We start from the raw sequence: 23104 nt of genomic DNA on the forward strand, positions 1-23104 counted from the left end.
GACAGACTTTTTAAGGTAAGAGTGGGAGACTCCTTCTCCCAACCTTTTATGCAGGAGGAAGGAGTTCCCCAAGGAAGTGTTTTAAGTGTAACACTTTTTCCAGTGGCAATAAATAGTGTGGTTGAAAAAATCCCACCCCTTGTTAAATGCTTGCTTTTTGTCGATGACCATGCAATATACTGCACAGGATACGATTAATGCTATTACTAAGTGGGCTGATGAGAATGGTTTCCAATTCTACTCTTCCAAAACAGTTGCAGTAAGATTCACCAGGTGCCGGTGTGTGGAAGAGGTTCCCACACTTAGTTGAAAAGGGTCCATCCTTCCTTACGAAAGTGAAGTTAAATTTCTGGGGATGACTATTGACCATAAATTAACATGGACTAGCCACATAAATGCCCTAAAGTTTAATATTAATCTATGAATATTTTAAAGGTTGTTTCTGGATTTAGTTGGAGGGCTGATAAGAAATCCCTTCTGTGGTTATATGACTGTGTGTTGATCTAAGCTAAACTGGCTGTCAAATTTATTCCTCGGTCTGTAAAACCAAGCTAAAGGGACTGGATGTTGTACACAACATGGGGTTGAGAATATGCTCAGAGGCTTTTAGAACTTCTCCTGTTGAAAGCATATATGTCGACACAGATCATTTTCCCCTTGATCTAAGAAGGCAAGAGCTAGGGGTTGCGATACATGGTTAGAATAAAAGTGCTCCCAAAAATCCCTCCTTTCAGGTACTAAAGGAAACAGACTCTCGAAGTTTTTCTGGTACAAGAGCTTCTAAACCATTGTAAATTGGACTGAATGAGGATGTTAGGAATAGTAATCTTAAATCCCAGAAAGTCTTGGAAGTAGAATATCCTGAAAATACTTCATGGCTTATTCCAGAAGCATCAGTATGTAAGAAACTATTTAACAAAAAGGACTGCACTGAAGAAGAGATTAGGGGAAAATTCTTAGAGCATGATGTTAACCATGCTAATTTTACAAAGATCTTTACAGATTGATCAGAGTCAGATAGTGGTGTTGGTTGCGCTGTTATCCTTGGTGGTACAGCGTACACAGCTAAATTACCTGATTCTGCGTCAATATTTACTGCCAAATTAACAGCCGTAGTGTCTGCCCTAGATTTAGTTTTTCAAAGTAGTGACTCTAATTTTGTCATATACTCACTCTAGAAGCACCTTAGAAGGTATTAAAAAATTTAATAGCTTTCACCCATTAATTCAGAAAGTTCAGGTGTGGCTTTTATGTATATATTGTCGGCGTAAATCAGTCTCTTTCTGTTGGGGTCCCTTCTCACGTGGGGATTCTCGGAAACGAGATGGCAGACGGAAGCGAAAGCTGCTAGTATTTTATCAGAAACCTCTTTCAGAAAAGTGCCTCATACAGACCTAAAAGGTCCCATTAGTTCTTATGTTTTAAGTAAATGGCAGGACAGGTGGACTTTTCCTCTTCTAGCCAATAATAAGAAATATAGAAATATTAGGGATAATATACTACTGTGGTCTTCGTCATTCCAGCTTGACAGACAAACACAGGTAATTTTAACCAGATTAAGGATTGGGCACTCGTCTAACCCATCAGTTTATTTTAGAAGGAAGCAACCCTCCAGAGTGTGCTTACTGTGACGAGACACTAATAGTGGAGCACGTTCTGGTGGTCTGCCCCAGATATTTTAACCAAAGAGAAAGATATTTTCAGGGTAAATCCCTGTCTGATATTTTGGGAAATTGGGAGATGAAGCAGATATTTCTGCTATCATCTTTTTTTTAAAGTGTGTTAGTTTTTAACGATATTTAATGTATTTCTTAATATATTTATTACATCACGTAGAATTTTAACATTAAATTTTTTATTATTTATCACATCATTCATGAAACTTTATACCCTTTATACCCTTATTTATTGGTCACATCACTTCATTTTATTTATTAATAATTTCCTTCATGAATTCATAACTTTAACATAATTTATTTTCTCTTCATTACGGCGCTGAATGGCCTTGTTGGCCCCAGTGCCTGGGTTTTTGCCCTAAATATCATACATCCATCCAAATGTTTGTATGCTCTGCCAGGGTGACAGTGCAAGTTGTATTTAAGTCTTTCTTACGCAGCTGCATCGTCGTGATGTACATTGAGTTGTACATTGACAGTTAGTGTATCCTTGTCTGCCAGTGGCCCTTGCTGTTGCTGTTCTAAATGATAGACAGACATCAGGAACCTCTTTATCTTTTAACTGGCTGTTCAATTGCACTTACGTCAGCAGCTGTAAAATTTGGTCCCAGAATTCCCTCCCAGCAACCTAGAGTTTATAGCCCATCTTCTTCCTTAAGGACGACCGCTAACATTCTGGGATTTGTTGGACTACAGTCCACATCTGTGACCCTCAGCTTAGCACACTGACCAATGGACAATGGCCTAAGCAACTGTTGCCTCTTTGAATCTCCAATTAAGCAATCGTGGTTCTTCAGTCTATTTACATCAGGCAAAATACCATGCCTAATCTGAAAATCTTGCTTAAAGTGAACATTATTCAAGTAATCTGCCTATTGTAAACTTTGTGCAAAATGCTTGCCTAATGTGAACACTAGGCAATTATCCACTCAGTGTTCGACTCTCCGACCGGCCAATGAAGAATGAGAGGAATTTATTTCTGCTGATAGAAATTCATTTCTCTTCGTAATGTGGTTTGGATTCCACAATAAGCTGTAGGTCCTGTTGCTAGGTAACCAGTTGGTTCTTAGCCACCTAAAAAAAAATCTAATCCTTTGGGCCAGCCCTAGGAGAGCTGTTAATCACCTCAGTGGTCTGGTTAAACTAAGGTAACTTATTTTTCCATATTGAGCGTAACATATATATATTTATATATATATATATATATATATATATATATATATATATATATATATATATATATATATATATATATATATATATATATATATAATATATATATATATATATATACATACATACATACATACATACAGTAATACTTCGAACTTGCGCTGATTCGAGTTGCACGAATTCACAGACACGAATTTTTCATTGGAACCTAACTAATGGTCATACACGAGTTTTTCACAGACACGCAGACATTTGCAAACACTAAGAAACCCTGCAAAAGTGTTTGTTTAATTTTTTATGTAATTTATAAGTTTTCAAGCTTTTTGTGTGTAAATTAACCCTTTAACGCCTTGAAGCCCTATTTTCAAAAACGTCTCCCCGTATGCCGGCGGCCTCCGAGAGAGTAGTAGCACGAAGCGGAAAAAAGTTTTTTCAAAAAATCACAGCGCTTAGTGTTCAAGATTAAGAGTTCATTTTTGGCTCCTTTTTTTCTCATTGCCTGAAGTTTAGTATGCAACCATCAGAAATAAAAAAAATATCATATATAAATATTGGAATATATGACAGCGAAAAAAAAAAAAACAATTGTATACAAATCGCTCTGTAAGGAAAACGGTTGAAGCTAATGAGTTAATTTTTTTAGTTGTATTGTACACTAAATTGCGATGATTTTGGTATATAACAGATTGTAAAACGATTAAAGCAACACAGAGAAAATATTATCACAAAATGATGCATGAATTCGTAACGCACGGACGTACAAAAAAATCTTTTCAAAAATTCACCAAAAATCAAAATATTGTGCTAGAGACTTTCCAATTGTGGCAAAATGAAGGAAATTGATTGAATATTACTAACCTGTAAGTTTTTTAGCTTACAATTGCATTTTTGAACCATTTCGATCGAGTTAAAGTTGACCGAAGGTTGATTTTTTTCTATTTATCGTTATTTCGATGTAAATATAAAAAACTGTGAAGAGCTAAAGGAATGATATATTTTTTGTTGTATTTTACATGAAATTGCGCACATTTTGATGTATAACACTTTATGTAACGAATAATATGAAACGGCGAAAAAATTACGGCAAGCTGACGCAAGAAATGACAGGATTTTCAGCGGAGTCCGCTCGCGCGGAGCGAAAATATTTTTTTTTCAAAAATTCACCAAAAATCTACATATTGTGCTAGAGACTTTCCGTTTGTTGCAAAATGAAGGTAAATGATTGATTGTTACTCGAATGTAATAATTATGGCTTACGGATGCGTTTTTCGATCATTTCGGTCGAGTCAAAGTTGACCGAATGTTAAAATTTTGTCAGTTATCGTGATTTCGGCAAAAATATTAAAAAACTGTGAAGAGCTAAAGGAATGAAATATTTTTTGTTGTTTTCTACATGAAATTTCGCACATTTTGATGTATAACACTTTATGTAACGAATAATATGAAACGGTGAAAAAATTACGGCAAGCTGATGCAAGAAATGCTAGGATTTTCAGCGGAGTACACGCGCGGAGCGAAGGAAATTTTTTTTTTTTTTTTTTTTTTTTTTTTTTCTCTCTCTCTCTCTCTCTCTCCAAAAATTCACCAAAAATCTAAATGTGCTAGAGACTTTCCGTTTGTTGCAAAATGAAGGTAAATGATTGATTGTTATTCGAATGTAATAATTATGGCTTACGGATGCGTTTTTCGATCATTTCGGTCGAATCAAAGTTGACCGAATGTTAAAATTTTGTCAGTTATTGTTATTTCGGCGAAAATATTTAAAAACTGTGAAGAGCTAAAGGAATGACATATTTTTTGTTGTATTTTACATGAAATTGCGCACATTTTGATGTATAACACTTTATGTAACGGATAATATGAAACGGCGAAAAAATTACGGCAAGCTGACGCAAGAAATGCTAGGATTTTCAGCGGAGTTCGCGCGCTCGGAGCGAAGGTGTTTTTTTTTTTTTTTTTTTTTTTTTTTTTTTTTTTTTTTTCACCAAAAATCTAAATAATGTGCTAGAGACTTTCCGTTTGTTGCAAAATGAAGGTAAATGATTGATTGTTACTCGAATGTAATAATTATGGCTTACGGATGCGTTTTTCGATCATTTCGGTCGAATCAAAGTTGACCGAATGTTAAAATTTTGTCAGTTATCGTGATTTCGATGTAAATATTAAAAACCTGTGAAGAGCTAAAGGAATGATATATTTTTTTTGTATTCTACATGAAATTGCGCACATTTTGATGTATAACACTTTATGTAACGAATAATATGAAACGACGAAACAATTACGGCAAGCTGACGCAAGAAATGACAGGATTTTCAGCGGAGTTTTGACGCGGAGCGGAGGAAATTTTTTCAAAAATTCACCAAAATTCTAAATATTGTGCTAGAGACTTTCCGTTTGTTGCAAAATGAAGGTAAATGATTGATTGTTACTCGAATGTAATAATTATGGCTTACGGATGCGTTTTTCGATCATTTCGGTCGAGTCAAAGTTGACCGAATGTTAAAATTTTGTCAGTTATCGTGATTTCGATGTAAATATTAAAACACTGTGAAGAGCTAAAGGAATGATATATTTTTTGTTGTATTCTACATGAAATTGCGCACATTTTGATGTATAACACTTTATGTAATGAATAATATGAAACGGCGAAAAATTACGGCAAGCTGATGCAAGAAATGACAGGATTTTCAGCGGAGTTTCGCGTATATGGAGCGGAGGATTTTTTTTTTTTTTTTTTTTTTTTTCTTTCTCTCTCTCTCTCTCTCTCTCTCTCTCTCTCTCTCTCTCTCTCTCAAAAATTCACCAAAAATCTAAATATTGTGCTAGAGACTTTGTTTGTTGCAAATTGAAGGTAAATGATTGATTGTTACTCGAATGTAATAATTATGGCTTACGGATGCGTTTTTCAATCATTTCGGTCGAGTCAAAGTTGACCGAATGTTAAAATTCACTTTGGATGCTGGGTCCTTCTCCAGCATCCCAGTCTAAAAGTCGCCTCACACGCTCACTTCCGACAGGCAGTATGCGCCTTTCACGGTCCTGATGCCTTTGTGACATCTCTGCAAACGTTCTGTTGCAGCACGAATATGCTAACACTCGCAAAAGTTCAACAAAACACGTCTGCGTCAAAATATCACTCCCGCAAGGTGCTGCTCTGATGCTCTCTAATGCGAGATGGGGAAATTCGGCGCATGCGCGGCGTCTGGGTGACGCTCAGAAACAAAACAACAGCTTGATCCGTGAACTCCCAGCATCCGCCGAGGCGCGGGATTTGAAATCTTCCGCAAACTAGGCCTACAATTATTTTTCCGCGAATATTTAAAAAAAGCATTTTCAGTCGACGTTTGCAACGTCCACTCGGCATTCGACAGACAATTTTGGACGACGTTTAAAACGTCCAACAGGCGTTTAAGGGTTAAATAACATTAAATATTATTAAAAGTAATAATTTCTCTCTCTTTTAGTGAGATGAATTTTTATGGTACATGTATACAAGCATGTGTATTTGCAAGATAAACTTTTTACCTAATAATAAGTACTATTTTTCAAATATTAATGAGATTAATAAAATTAAATAATAATAATAATAAAACTGTAATTACAAAATTCGTATTATTTTGAACAAACAAATTCTTCCCTTGACTTACGTAAGACGGTTCGAAAGCAAAAGCTGCCAGACATGTCATTTAACATGACAAGAGGGGGAGTGGTGCTAATCAGTGGTCAAATTTCTCTCTCTCTCTCTCTCTCTCTCTCTCTCTCTCTCTCTCTCTCTCTCTCTCTCTCTCTCTCTCTCTCTCTCTCTCTCTCTCTCTCTATGTCCGTAATAATTCATAAAAAATTTCACTCTCTTAAGTAAGGACAATCTCTCTCTCTCTCTCTCTCTCTCTCTCTCTCTCTCTCTCTCTCTCTCTCTCTCTCTCTCTCTCTCTCTTCTCTCTCTCTCGTTCTAAGTTAGCCAACCTATGTATTACAGCACTGTTTCTCTTTGTGTCTTTAACTGTACACTAGATAATTTTGAATTATTTTATTTTACCTGTACCGTTTACAAACTTTAAATGCCCCGTTCTAAAACATAGAGCATTTCAGAACAAAGAGAAAGTGACAGAATAAAGAAGTTTTTAATAACGAGGTTAAGAAGGTTTCTAAAAATAGATCGGTGGAATGGGGGAGAGTGTCACACACACCTATATTCTTAAGTCAATCATTTATTTCTTTTTGTAAGGGTAATGTATTATGCTAACTTTTAAATGAAAATACAGTAACTTTAATTTCATTTAAAAGTAGTTTAATACTGAATTTCCATCTTGTGATATCTTAAGAATCTCTCTCTCTCTCTCTCTCTCTCTCTCTCTCTCTCTCTCTCTCTCTCTCTCTCTCTCTCTCTCCGTAATAATTCATAAATAATATAACTTGATATTTCAAGTAATGACAATCTCTCTCTCTCTCACTCTCTCGTGTGTTATTCTCTCAGTCTCCGTAATAATTGATAAATAATCTCTCTCTCTCTCTCTCTCTCTCTCTCTCTCTCTCTCTCTCTCTCTCTCTCTCTCTCTCTCTCTCTCTCTCTCTCTCTTAGTTAGCGCTTACACAATTTTACAACTTATTAATTCTCTGTACATCTTTACTTGTACAGTAGATAGTTTAAATTGATCTAATTTAACCTGTATCGTCTACAGAGTGTAAATGCGCTAGTGTTGCAAATGCATTTTAAAACATAGAGACATAATAACTAGGAGTTGTTTTAGTCAAAATATAAATCACTGTTTGTTCATGAAAAAAGATTTCAGAACAAAGAGAAAGAGACGCAGAATAAAAAAGTTTTTAAAAAGAGGTTGAGACGACTTCTAAAAATAGATTGGTTGGAAGGGAAAAAGAGAGAAATTCTCTTCCAACTCTCAATTTTTGTCAACCATTTATTTCTCTTTTTTAAGGGTAATGTATTAAGCTAACTTTTAAATGAAATTATAATAACTTTAAATGAACCTAATAATTTTAGAGCATTGTTAACCCTTTCATATCTGCATAGTTATCACATCACTGAGGGCACATGAGCCCCGATGTGTCTGGGAGCGCTCGACAGTGCGAAAAAATAATTATTTCGAAAATTCAGCAAAAATTGAAATTTTATGCCAACAACGTTCATTTTGCTGTCCTTTTTTTCTAAATGTTTATATTTTATGGTGGAATAGTCAGAATAAGAGTCCCAGCCTCTAAATACAAAAAAATGTGAGTTATTTCACGAAAAAAAAAAAAAATCTTTACTTATTTTCATATTTTCGTTCGTAACCCAAAAAATATGAATGTCAGGCGAATGAATTATTTTTTATGAGAAAGCCAATAAAATTCTCTAAATATCGACATATAAAAGAATGGAAAACGAATAAGTCCAGCTGGTGAAAAAATTGATAGAAAAAAGGGCAAGAAACAGAGCGCTCTGCCCGGCGTATGGTGAGAATTATCGCTAGAAAAAAGATTTTTTTGAAGAGCCCTATCGGTTATTTTTCATAGAAATTACTTTGTAAATATACGAAAATGTAGAGGAAAAGTTGAAGAATAAAGTGAGAATCAAGAAAAATGGCTTTGGTAACGGCAACAGTTTCATTTTGACGTTATAAATTGATTGAAACGAAAAAAAATGTTACCGTTGTCAACAATATCGTTCGTAGCTCAAAAGCTATAACAGTTAGGCGAATGGATTATTTTTTATGAGAAAGCCAACAAAATTCTCTAAATATTGATATATAAAACAATGAAAAACAAATAAGTCCAGTTGGTGAAAAAATTTATAGAAAAGAGGGTAAGAAACAGAGCGATTTGCCCGGCGTATGGTGAGAATTATCGCTAGAAAAAAGTTTTTTTTGAAGAGCCCTATCTCGGTTATTTTTCATAGAAATTACTTTGTAAATATACGAAAATGTAGAGGAAAAGTTGTAGAATAAAGTGAGTGTCAAGAAAAATGGTTTTGGTAACGGCAACAGTTTCATTTTGACGTTATAATTTGATTGAAACGAAAAAAAATGTTACCGTTGTCAACATTATCGTTCGTAGCTCAAAAGCTATAACAGTTAGGCGAATGAATAATTTTTTATGAGAAAGCCAATAAAATTCCCTAAATATTGACATATAAAAAATGGAAAACGAATAAGTCCAGTTGGTGAAAAAAATTGATAGAAAAGAGGGTGAGAAACAGAGCGCTCTGCCCGGCCTATGGTGAGAATTATCGCAAGAAAGTTTTTTTTTTTGAAGAGCCCTATCTCGGTTATTTTTCACAGAAATTACTTTGTAAATATACGAAAAAGTAGAGGAAAAGTTGAAGAATAAAGGGAAAGTCAAGAAAAATGGCTTTGGTAACGGCAACAGTTTCATTTTGACGTTATAATTGATCGAAACGAAAAAAAAAGTTACCGTTGTCAACATTATTGTTCGTAGCTCAAAACTATAACAGTTAGGCGAATGAATTATTTTTTATGAGAAAGCCAAGAAAATTCTCTAAATATCGACATATAAAAAAATGAAAAACGAATAAGTCCAGTTGGTGAAAAATTGATAGAAAAGTGGGTAAGAAACAGAGCGCCAGCCAGGCATAAGGTGAGAATTATCGCTAGACATTTTTTTGAAGAGCCCTACCTCGGATTTTTTTCATAGAAATTACTTTGTAAATATACAAAATGTAGAGGAAAGGTTGAGGAATAAAGTGAGAGTCAAGAAAAATGGCTTTGGTAACAGCAACAGTTTCATTTTGACGTTATAAGCTGTTCGAAACAAAAAAAAATGTTACCGTTGTCAACATTATCGTTCGTAGCTCAAAAGCTATAACAGTTGGGTGAATGAATTATTTTTATGAGAAAGCCAACAAAATTCTCTAAATATCGATATATATGATAATGAAAAATGAGATTCAGAGCCCTGCCTAAAATCCAGACATCTCTTATGTGATGCACTAACAAATTTCCGCTAGTTTTACCGTAAAAACTTTGCGAAAGCATGTTGGAAACTGTTCTCGATTGACGTCGCTGTATGTAAACAGCCACACGTGTTTACCCAGCCTGCATTTACGCATGGTCTCTGACAGAAGTGTGGCCTGTCAGGCCTGCTGGGTGCGATCAGCTGATGTCATTGTGAGAATTTTACTACGCCATGGATTTGCGCATGCGCAGTAGAGGAACTAAAAATTTATAGAAAATAGAGGATACCAAACAGAGTGTTTCCAATAATGTAATCCTACATTTTATAAAAAAATGTAAGATACGAGAGAGAAACGTGGGTAGGATCAGCTGATTTCATTGTGGGAAATTTACTATGCCAGGAATTGCGCATGCGCAGTATAGGCACTGCTTGCCTGGCGATCGATGCCTGAGTTACACGGTCCAAGATATGCTTTAGCCTATGGAAACCACCAACTGTCCGAAAATAAAAAAATTACCCTACCACACGCACGAAAAATGTCGGTAAATTTTACGTACAATTACGTCAGTCAGACAAGAAGGGGGTAGGGGTTATTGCGTAATATGACGTCAATTGGGCAGGAAAGGGTTAGGGTCATATTTAGTGTTTAAACTTTAAAAATAAGCATTTATTAGCATTTTTAGAGACCATGCCAAACTTACACGAAAATTCACCCTGTGCAAGGGGTTCTGGAACCTAACCTTGCTTAAGTTTGAGTATATGACTATATATATATATATATATATATGTGTGTATATATATATATATATATATATATATATATATATATATATATATATATATGATATATATATATATATATATATATATGTGTGTATATATATATATATATATATATATATATATATATATATATATATATATATATATATATATATATACATGTGTGTATGTATAGTTATACACACATACATGTGTGTATGTATAGTTATATATATTTATTTATAAAAATATACACACACACTCTGGGAAACTCCAGCATTCGCATTCTCACAGTTTGTGTAATCACCAATTCACAGGATTTTCTGAGGAACATAACATAAGTCATTCACGAAAAATTCGGTAATTCGCAAATTTGTGTAGAAAAATATTCAATGATTAGTACTGTATTTTCATTTTATTTTTGTGACTATATACATTATTTATTATAAAAAATGTAGTCACAAAAATAACATGAAAATAGGCAGTTATAAGCATTTTTGAAGGGGTCCCAATATATCGTGGATTTTCAGTATTCGTAGGTGGTTGTGGTGGCACCTAACCCCGCAAATATGGGGGTCTACTGTACAGTGAACTCCACTTTTCTGTGGGAACTTTCACCAATTCGCAAATTATTTTAGGGACCGTATCTCCAAAATTATCACTAATTCATTTTTTCATAGAGCATCACTGTTTATGCACTAATTACTTGTATGTTTTGATATTGTGTTTGTGACAAAATAGAGATTTTTATGATAATTATTTAGTGTTTCTCTCTCTCTCTCTCTCTCTCTCTCTCTCTCTCTCTCTCTCTCTCTCTCTCTCATATTTTAGATACTGTACAGTATGCTTTATCATCCAAAAACACTTTACAGTGATAGTTCCAATGCATCTTACATTGCCCTTAACCCTTAAACGTCGAGCCTCTATTTACAAAAGTGTCTGTCGTATGCTGGCAGTGTTCGGGAGTTAGTGCCGAAGCGGATTTTTTTTTTTTTTTTTTTTTTTTTTTTTTTTTTTTAATCTCAGCATGCTTAGTTTTTAAGAGTTCATTTTTAGCTCCTTTTTTTGTCATTGCCTGAAGTTTAGCATGCAACCATCAGAAATAAAAAAAAAATGTCATATATAAATATCGATATATATGATAGCGCGAAAAAAAATTTCATATATAATTGTTTACAAACCGCGCTGTGAGCAAAAGGTTAAAGCTAATGAGTTATGTTTTTTTATTTTTTTTTTCGTTGTATTGTACACTAAATTGCGATGATTTTAGTATATAACAAATTGTAAAACGATCAAAGCAACACAGAGAAAATATTATCACAAAATGATGCATGAATTCGTAACGCACGGACGTAAAAACTTTTTTTTTTTCTCTCTCTTTCTTTCTTTCTTCAAAAATTTACCATAAATCGAAATATTGTGCTAGAGATTTCCCGTTTGTTGCAAAATGAAGGTAATTGATTGAATATTACTAGACTGTAAGTGTTTTAGCTTACAATTGCAGTTTTCGACCATTTCGGTTGAGTTAAATTTGACCAAAAGAATTTTTTCTATTTATCGTGATTTATATGAAAATATTTCAAGACTGATAAAAGCTACAACCATGAGTTATTTTTTTGTTGTATTCTACATGATATTGCATACATTTTCATGTATAACACTTTATGCCAGGTCTAATATAAAACGGTGTGAAAATTACGACAAGGTAACTAAAGAAATTCTGAGATTCTCAGCCGAGTTACCGCGTGTGGAGGTTAGGAAAAAGTTTTTTTGAAAAATTCACCATAAATCGAAATATTGTGCTAGAGAGTTCCAATTTGTTGCAAAATGAAGGTAAATGATTGATTATTTCTATAATGTAAGAGTTTTAGCTTACAATTGCGTTTTTCGACCATTTCGGTCGAGTCAAAGTTGACCAAAGGTTGAAATTTTGGCACATCATGATTTATATGAAAATATTTCCAAACTGATAAAAGCTACAACCATGGGTTGTTTTTAGTTGTATTTTACATGAAATTGCGCACATTTTCATAAATAAAACTCTATGTAATGGCTAATATAAAACGGTGCAAAAATTACTACAAAGTGACGAAAGAATTTCTGAGATTTTCGGCAGAGTTACCGCGCGGACATAAGGATAAAGTTTTTTTTCAAAAAGTCACCATAAATTGAAATATTATGCTAGAGACTTCCAAGTAGTTGCAAAATGAAGGTAAATGATTGAACATTACTAGAATGTAAGAGTTTTAGCTTACAATTGCGTTTTTCGACCATTTCGGTAGAGTGAAAGTTGACCGAAGGTTGAAATGTTGGCACTTATCGCAATTTATATGAAAATATTTCCAAACTGATAAAAGCTACAACCATGGGTTGTTTTTTCTTTGTATTTTACATGAAATTGCACACATTTTCATATATCAAACTTTATGTAACGGCTAATATAAAACGGTGCAAACATTACAACAAAGTGACGAAAGAATTTCTGAGATTTTCGGCTGAGTTACCGCGCGCTGACGCAAGGAAAAAGTTTTTTTGAAAAATTCACCATAAATCGAAATATTATGCTAGACTCCAATTTGTTGCAAAATGAAGGTAAATGATTGAATATTACTAGAATGTAAAAATTTTAGCTTACAGTGCGTTTTTTTACCATTTCGGTAGAGTCAAAATTGACCGAAGGTTGAATAATTGGCACTTATCGTGATTTATATGAAAACTTTTCAAAACTTATAAAAGCTACAACCATGGGTTATATTTTGTTGTGTTCTACATGAAATTGCACACATTTTCACATATAAAACTTTATGTAACGTCTAACATAAAACGGTGCAAAATTTACGACAAAGTGACGAAAGAATTTCTGAGATGCATCGCTGCTGCTCTGTAGTGCGAGAAGAAGGAAATTCGTGCATGCGCGGCTACCTAACGCTTGTAAACAAAACAACAGTGTGATCGTGAACTCCCAGCCTCCCTCAAGGCACGTGATTTAAAATCTTTCGCAAACTAGGCCTATAACAATTTATCCGCGAATATTTAAAAAAAAAACTTTTTGTAGTCTACTTACCGTAAGTCCACTTGGCACCCTACAGACAATTTTAGTCGACGTACAATACATCCAGTCGGCATTTAAGGGTTAAAGAGAGAGAGAGAGAGAGAATTAAAACTGTTATGATCAGTCTCTGGCCAGCATGGAATAAGCTTAACAGATACAGCGGTACAGTGTAAGTACACTAAATAATTTTTATCATAAAAATCTGTACTAAGTCTTGAACACAATATGAAAAAATACAGTAATTACTGAATAAACAGTGTTGCTCTACAAAAAAAGTTAATTAGTGATAATTTTAATTGTTTTTACCAATGTAAAAGGAAAACTGGACAACTTTATTTATTAACAATGATCTTTATAATATTAGATTTTACAATTTTAACAAAATAATGCCTCCATGGATGATAAGTGCTCCCCAGATATGTAACAAACTATGTACAATACCAGTTAATAAATTGAATAACCCTCTTGCTATGAAACTGTATGCTCTGGAACATATCAAGGTACACAGTAATAATCATTTATATACTGATGGTTCCAAAGATGATGTGGGAGTTGGACTCGCTGTTTACGGAAACATTATAAAGAGCCAAGCCTCTTTACATAACAAAGCATCAGTGTTCACTGCTGAATTACTAGCAATAAAAACAGCATTAACAACTATATATGAAAACCAGTTTAAGGAAGTAACCATCTTTAGCGATTCACTAAGTTCAATAAATGCAATAAACTCTTATACTCCAAAAAATAAAATTGTAAATGAAATTAGACATACATTACATGAAATGAAAATGCAAAAGATATCTGTTACTCTATGTTGGATACCATCTCACATAGGATTAGAAGGCAATGAAAAAGCTGACACCTATGCAAAAGAGGCTAGAACACTCCCAATATCAGCAGAATTATTACCATTAGAAGATTATATTAGATACAGTAAAGTGGTGATTAAGAAGAAATGGCAAAATAACTGGAGGGAAAGCAATCTTAACAATAAATTAAGAGAAATAAAAGAAACTGTAGACCCGTGGCCATCATCTTATCAGAATTGCCGCAGGTTTTCAGTAATGTTGACACGGCTAAGAATTGGTCACACTAAACTGACACATGGTTACCTGATGAGTAACCCCCATGCCCCTATACCTATGTGCGAAATATGTAATGTACAAATAACAGTAAAGCATATTTTAAAGGTATGTCCAAAATATAGAATCCAAAGAGACATTTTATTTAGAAGATATTCTTTTAAAGATATACTGTCAGAAAATGAAAAATTTTCACTTTTTAATATTTTAAAATTCCTTAAATTTAATCATTTATATGATAAAATATAAGATTTATAGAACAATTTATAATATATTCCTAATTAACTTAAAATATAAGATTCATAGAATAATTTATAATATATTCCTAATTAACTTAATTAATTCTTAGATTAACATAAGTCACTAGTTATAATTAAATTCTTAGAGAGTTTAAATAGCTTGTCTAATCCTTCGGGCCAGCCCTAGGAGAGTTGATATTAACTCAGTGGTCTGGTTAAACTAACGTTAAAAAAAAAAAAAAAAAAACTTCAATATTGTGAGAGAAAATGGCTATGCTTATGTATACAGGGGTAACCTGATTAGTTGTCAGACGTTATGTAAGACAGGTTTAATAAATGAGTATTAAAGATTAATTTGTATTAAACGTTATAGATATTTTGCTGTACAGTATTTATATTAATGTTAATATTTTAAAGTTAGTAAATCATTGTTATAAGTGTTTTAGGAGGCATATATACTTTAGAGTAACTGTTGGAAAAGGGTACTAAGATGACTTAGAGTGTTTTAGGATGATGGTTTGTTGTGTATTTTTGTTTGAACTGATATTAAATTGTTTTAGTTTGATAGTTTAAGGTATATTTTTGTTTGAACTATTAAATTATGCAGTGAACTTTTAAAATAGTTATCATTTTAGGGTAAGATAGTTATAAACATTTTAGTTGAAAGGGTACAGGGTATTTGGCAGTTATGAGCATTTTTAGAGGGGATTTTGCATTTCTGTGGTGTGTTGTGGAATCTTATCACCATATATACGGTATATACACATATACATATACAAACATGCATGTATTGTATATCTGTGATCCCCTGGTGATCCAGTTGTGTCAGCTAAAGTTGAGTGTTGGGTAATAAGGATCCAGATTATTAGGAGCTTCCTGTAATGGCAATCTCATATTCAATGATGAAATTATTGGGAAAACGAGTCTGTGTTTATTTAACAGAACAGTGTTAATTTTTTTATCTAGAAATACATAAAAAAAAAATTGTTTTCTTATGAATAACTCCAATGTCCTTTTTTGGAATTTGGGACTTACCTTATAATTGTTGGCTATGAAATGAACACCAAGTCAGTTTTGCCATGACTAACATTTGTCACAGGTGGTTAGTGGAAGTAAAAATGTCAGGACATACATACTTCTTATATGACTAGATTTTCTTGAAGACTGACTTTTATTTTGATTCTGTTTCAGACTGCTCCCAAAACAAGCTTCCACAACGATAGTGATGATGAAGATTTTATTGTGGATATTCTTAACATGGGGACAAAGAGTGCACCCCTTCATGGAAGAAAACCTGGCAGTTCTGTATATAAAAGCCCCGACAAGGTAACCGTGATCACACGTTACAATTAGTTTTGCCATGTAAAAAGTAGCAGACTTAACCTTGATTCTAATCATCTTCCATCTTGTAAGGGGGAAGAAGTTTTGTTTTTGTTCATGGTCACTCTCTTTACTCATTTTTTTTTTTCCTTAAGGTTTTGTCTTCGATTGTCAATTAACATATCTGGTGTCAGGAATGGGGTAATATTGAAATGGAAGGATGAAGAGTTTGTTCTCAATTTATTGTCCCGAGAAGAAAATCAATCATTTCTTAGTGGAAAGGAACATGAATCTGATAGTAAGTAATTCATACATATTCATGTTTTAAGAGCGTGGAGAGAGGAAAAAAGTAGCCAAAGAGCAAGTGTTTCCCTAACCTTGAAACCTGTTGTTTTAGGAATTGAAGAGGGAGGCATTGCCAGTGTAAGTAATGTACAAGAATTTTGATAAAGAATATTTATTAAAAAATACAAATATTTTTGCCATGGTAACATGCCATTGTCAGATGGTGCATCTACCTCCGTAAAATATCTATTGACAATATTCATATGCAAATTTCATAATGAATTTTGTCTTAGATGTAGGTAACACATTGAGCTATTCACAACTCTTCTTCCCTTCCTCAACCAAAGCAAAGCAGGTCATATTTTATAAATAAGGTCAATAGGAGATAGGCATTACTTGTGACTCAGAGCAAGGAGGCAGTGAACATGTGGGCCAGGATTGAACCAAGAAGCATCAGGGAATACCAAGTTATAGGCCCAGAAGTTTAATAAATGCACAAGGGCGAACGTTACGTGACTAAGCAACTCGTCCTGGGGGGGGGGGGGGATGTCCTGACCGGGTCACGCTTCTGTATCAAAGAAAACGGCTGATGTCCTGCCCGGGTCACTCTCCTGTACCAAAGAGAACGGCGCAAGCCAGTTTATTTGCCCCAGGCCAGAATTAAATCTTTGGAGCATCTCTTATAACCCTGACTTCCACTGGTTAAAACTAACCCGAACCAGAATTCACTACCTCTCACAGGTTCAAAATAGACAGAGGCCTATCTATCTGCCGAGCAAAGCAGAAAGGCGGACGCTTTCATAGCGTATGTTGGCGCTAATCTTTACAGCTCCTCTGGCAAGATGATATTCACACCTTTAAGCGGGTGCTAATATCGATAACAGCAAAAATGAGCGAAGAAAACGTTCGACTTTACTCTATCTTCTGCTTTGCTACAACTGTTACTTTACTTTATTTGCAAAACTCTGCTGCCACACTGATCAATAACAAACTGAAGGTTTACTTTAGGTGCAGAGTGCAATTTAGAATATTCAATAAAAGGTGACCTTACTTGCAAGTTAATTATTGCTGAAATACTTCATAAGTGCTGATTCTACCCATTCTTTCCTCGTTTTACTTTACTGGGGTAATAAGACGCTCAAAAGAAAAAAAACAAAGAACACTTCAAAGTTACAAAATAACAACAACAAAAATAAAACATACAAGGCAGGATGTAAAAGGAAAACAAATGTAAATCAACCAACTTCTTACTGCTATCCTGGAATTACATGCATGTGATTAGTTGTGCCTTGAAGAGGCGGTATAAGTGACAATACACCGTTGGTTTTAAATGATATCCCCTTTACCAGAAATTGTAATAACAAAATTCAATTCCTCTTTCCAATCGGTGGACAATAATTGTGCACAAACTCGACGAGTAGGTAATTCCTCCAGCCAGCGCTAAAACAGGATGACAGAAGTCTGACTGCGGCGAGGCAAAGAGATTATTCGCGGGTTTTAATTCGCTAACTTAAACAACGCTAAATATTTCCGTGCGCGGCCTACAACTCGAGTGTAAGTTATAAATAGCTACTCACTCGAAATATGAATGGGAGGATAAACAAATGAGGGGGAACTGGACACGGATAAAATTCTCCTCAAAAATTAACTCAATAAAATAAAAAGAAGACTACACTGAATGACAAAGGAAGGACGTGACTTCTTACTGAGGGGCTGGCCACGCTGCTGGTATTAAAAGGGTAACGTTAAAACTCGCAAGGGCAGGAATCTTGTGACTCGAGATTCGTTAACAAAATAGAAGAAAAAGATTAAATGAAAAAGTAAATGATATACGCAGAAAAACGAAGGATAACAGAGTGAGGTATTTATGGTTTATGTATTAATCTAACGTCCGTCGCCAATAGATGATGGTCAGAACTAACTCTCAGCCCAAGTACTGGGAAAGGAAACCCAAAGGGCGCGACCCCTTCAGGAAGAGCTGACACGCCTGCCTTGTGACAAGGGACGGGCGTAAGGGCGTGCCACTTCTCACTCTCTCTCTCTTACTGCTTCAAGGTTAAAATGATTAATGCATTTTAAAGGGGATGATATCCCATATGTTAACTGCCGCTTGCGGTGGTAATTAAGGGAAAGTGTAAAGGAAAGATCAATAGAGAAGGATGAGGGAAAGAAATTCCAAAGGAAAGGAAGAAGATAGCGGAAGGCCTTGACATCCTCTCCTGGATGAAAGGTGCCAAGACGTTCAAAAGACGAAGAGGTGGCCCTATGCTCTGGCACTGACATTGGCACTGGCGCTGGTAGCGATGTGGTAGTGGTCTCGTCTGTCTGGACGGATGGAGACTGGCACTGCTCAGTGCGCCCAAGTGGCACTGGCAGAGGAGTTGATAGCCGAGATTCTCCTGAAAGGAGATCTGGCTGAGGCCTCGGCACTGGCACTGATGCCATGCCGGGCACTGGACTCGGATTTGGAGGATTAATTGGGGAATTTGGACCCGGCATTGTCGTGGTTTGGAAGGGGACGTAAAGTCCTGGCCCAGGAGGACATCATAGCCTCCTGGAATGTGTTTCGCTACGGCGAGACGAAGGGTCCTGTCTCTGTGGGGTCAGGTGACCCTCAGTTGGACCGTAGGGAGGATCATTTTAAAATCGTTTATACCCTCAATTTTGACGAGCTTGCATCGGTCTATTATAGCTCCATAGGGAACTTTGTCTTTCCTTATGAGGGACATTTGCACGCCAGAGTTGTCAAATGCCTTGACCTGGCGTGCTGAGTATCTACCTCGAGGAGGTGCCACATATATGGGACCCTCGGCAGGAGGGCCTGAGGACTCGGGATTCGTAACTGCCAGGGCGACGGCAGGATTACCGTACTTATTATTTCTAGGGCATTTTGCCCATAAGGGAGAGTGGCCATAAACCTTGCACGCCGTGCAAAAGGTGTGGCTGAAATCTCTTCGCACTGCCCCTGCAGAGGGCGCAGGCAACTTATTAGTGGGTTGTTCGGGAGAAAGAGGCTCTGGTGGTTTACTTCGGCATTGTTCTTTGGAATGCCCGATCTTTTTACAGAACCTGCACACAACAGGTTTCTGTGATTGCCCATTCTTCGGCGGAGGGGCACCCGAAAAGAAGGCGGGTGGAGTAATTTTGCGCTGGAGGGAGCTCTCCTGGGGGTGATGAGTATCCCAGGAGTCGGCGATGCGACAGCATTCCACCAACGTCGTAGGCTCCTTCTCGGCGACGTGTGTGGCAAGGGCTGGAGGGGCGTAGAGTAGGAAGTACTCTATTTTTATCTGTTCGATTGCCTCGTTGAGGGTCGTAACCCCCACGGACTCTAACCATTTGGCACGGGCACGCTCGGACTGGTAGGCCCAGTCTGCCCAGGTCTGATTGGCTTCCTTCACTTGCCCTCGCCAGCACCGCCTCCAGCGTTCAGGGGTTATTTCATACGCCTTTGTGATAGTCTGGCGGACGATCTCCCAATTTTCCTGCTCCTCAGGCAGGAGAGCTTTGTAGGCAATAAGTGCATTCCCTCCAAGGAACTTGCCCAGCACCAGGGAGAGTTCGGCTGCACTCAGGGGGCAGGCCTTTAAGACTGTCTCGGCGCTGTCAAGCCACACCTCGGGCTCGGCCTCCGTCCATTTTGGCATGCAGGCGAGAGCCTGTCTGAAGGCACTCATCCCCTTGGTGGTAGGTGGAGGCGGAGGGCCACTCTGTTGCAGCATCGCGAGTTCATGTGCACGCTGCTTGTCCCTTTCTTCCCTTTCCACTTCTTCTCGTCTCTCCTGAGCCCGTCTGTCTGCTTCTTCTCGTTTCTCCTGAGCCTGCCTCTCTGCTGCTCGTTCCTATCTCTGCTTCTTCTCGTTTCTCCTGAGCCTGTCTTTCTGCTTCTTCTCGTCTCTCCTGAGCCTGTTTCTCTGCTTGTATGGCGTCCATCCTCTCCTGTACCCAGTCTCTTAGTTCTCTCCCGGAAAGGCCGAGTTCCTTCCCGGAGGACATGAAGAACTTGAAATCCTCGCTCTGCTGAGACCGTGTCGACATTTTGCAGGTAGGAGAGGACGCTAGTAACACAGAATTAATTTCCCAGAGCTGTGGGAATTTGGAATTTTCCCCAAAGGACGTATGAATGATCTCCTGCCCTGGCACAGCGGGCTACGGCTGGGAATTAGGAAGGGGAATTTTCTGGTCTCCCAAGTTACCGACAAAACGGGCTTTTTGGGGACAATAATGAACGAATATTTGGTCTCCCAAGGTATCGACAAACAGGCTGACTTGGGGACAAGGTTGGAATATATATGGGTCTCCCGAATTACTGACGAGGTGGGCTTATCTGGGGACTGAATTGAAGATGAATTGGTCTCACCAAAGTACCGACGAACGGGTTTATTTGGGGACTAGATTGGAATATATATGGGTCCCACGAATTACCGACAAGGCGGGCTTATCTGGGGACTGAATTGAAAATGAATTGGTCTCACCAAAGTACTGATGAACGGGTTTATTTGGGGACTAGATTGGAATATATATGGGTCTCCCGAATTACCGACAGAGCGGGCTTATCTGGGGACTGAATTGAAGATGATTTGGTCTCACCAAAGTACTGACGAATGGGTTTATTTGGGGATGAGATTGGAATATATATGGGTCTCCCGAATTACCGACGGAGCGGGCTTATCTGGGGACTGAATTGAAGATGAATTGGTCTCACCAAAGTACCGACGAACGGGTTTATTTGGGGACTAGATCGGAATATATATGGGTCTCCCGAATTACCGACGGAGCGGGCTTATCTGGGGACTATAATGAACAAATGTTTTGGTCTCCCAAGTTACCGACAAATGGGCTGATTTGGGGATGGTAAGGAGCAAATGATTGGTCTCCCAAGGTACCGACAAATGGGCTGACTTGGGGACAAGACTGAAATATATAGATCTCCCGAATTACGGACAAAACTGGTTTGTTGGGGACGATATTGAAAATGAATTGGTCTCACCAAATTACCGACGAAGCAGGTTTATTGGGGACAAGAATAGAATATATAGGCTCCCTAGAATCCCTCACATACGAAGTCTGATTAGCGAGAGCGCTAGTTTTAGTGACTTACGGGAGAAGTGTTATTCTCAAGGGCAATTAGGTGGGTGGCAATCCCAAATTCATAACAGATAGGCAACACACACAGCCGTAGTAAAAGCACAAAACAAAAAACAAAAAAAAAAAACAGAACAATACAGAACATATAATGTCAGACCCCCGATAATGCAAAACAATTTGGTAGAGCGAAGAAAATAAAAAAAACAAATTTTTACACATTACTAACTGGGATACGAATGCCGGTCAAGGTCGTTTCTCCTGCCGGTGTGTTTATCTTATAGGCCGTCTGCGCCGAATGAATGAACGAAGTAAACAAACCCGGGACTTCCCCGAACGAGACAGCGGTTGTTGACCTTTTTACGTCCTTGGCGTCAGCCTAATACTGTATACGATTGCGCCCTATTTATAAATGAGAGAGTAAAATGAGTCAGCGATGCTAGTCTGAGTTTCGAACACGTTTTCAGTCGATTCCTCACTCCTATTTAAGGATTCGGTTTCGAAATCACAGGTTTTCACAGGAGGAATACGTGCACTATTCCTTTAATGGGTTAGCACCTAAATAACCTAATTGAATGGCATGCAAGCCGTGTGGAAAGGCTTCCAAAGCTAAATTTCGGCGATCCCCTCTCTCGTTTTCCTCTGACATGCGCCCTATTATAAAAAAAAAATCCTAGATTTAGTCACGTTTGCTAAAGTGTCTTACACTAAATAAACACAGTTTACTTACGCAGAATTTCCTTGGCCTGTTGCGCTGGCTTTTCAAAGGTTCGTAATTTGTCTCCTATCCCAGCTTAGCTGAGCTAATTGCTGATTTCACAAATTGCAACACAAACAACAAAGGGGGAGAGGGGGGGATGCAATCGTTACGAGAATCACTGGCCAGGTCGCCATTTTTTATGTTTCCTGGTGCAGGTGGTTCTTATGACTCCACATTTATTACTTTACTCTAAAATGGCCTTGCAAGATAACCAGGACATGTAAAAACACAAACTAAAAGGAGTGGTACAAAACTAAAAGGAGTGGTATAAGGAGCGGAGGGCTCTTTCTCAAAGGGAAGTGCGTGAAACACGTGGATACAAAAATAGGTATATTCTCATAACACACAAGATCAAAGGGAAAATGAACTGAAACACGTTAAATTGCTGCTGCAGAAGTCTTCCCGAAGTTGGGGTAGGGGGGGAGCTTGGGAATGCCAGGAACACGGGCCAAGGAGAATTCTGCTACCATTGTCCTTCTGAAACGATATGAGGACCCAGGTTACAAATCTAATGCTGGAATTTGAGGAATGAATTACTCGGGTGTGCGCTGAGGGCGCCAAGGACTTCCCCGAGGCGTTACTTGTGACTCAGAGCAAGGAGCCAGTGAACACGTGGGCTGGGATTGAACCAAGAAGCATCAGGGAATACCAAGTTATAGGCCCAGAAGTTTAATAAATGCACAAGGGTGAACATAACGTGACTAAGCAACTCGTTCTGGGTACTTTACCACATTGTAGAGGCGTAAGGCTGACGTCGGCGT

At 37.1% G+C, this 23104-nt stretch overlaps 1 protein-coding gene across 2 annotated transcripts in view; it reads left to right on the forward strand.

Moving 5' to 3' along the window:
- Window positions 1–23104, forward strand: part of LOC136835318 (trichohyalin-like) — a 316755-nt gene that overhangs the window by 35930 nt on the left and 257721 nt on the right. For both annotated transcript variants that reach the window (XM_067098657.1, XM_067098658.1), the window contains one exon: window positions 16085–16219. In XM_067098657.1, coding sequence (XP_066954758.1) covers window positions 16085–16219 — 135 coding nt within the window. The remainder of the gene's footprint in view (window positions 1–16084; window positions 16220–23104) is intronic.

Source organism: Macrobrachium rosenbergii, chromosome 55, assembly GCF_040412425.1.
Source record: "Macrobrachium rosenbergii isolate ZJJX-2024 chromosome 55, ASM4041242v1, whole genome shotgun sequence".
NCBI classification, from domain to species: Eukaryota; Metazoa; Arthropoda; class Malacostraca; order Decapoda; family Palaemonidae; genus Macrobrachium; species Macrobrachium rosenbergii.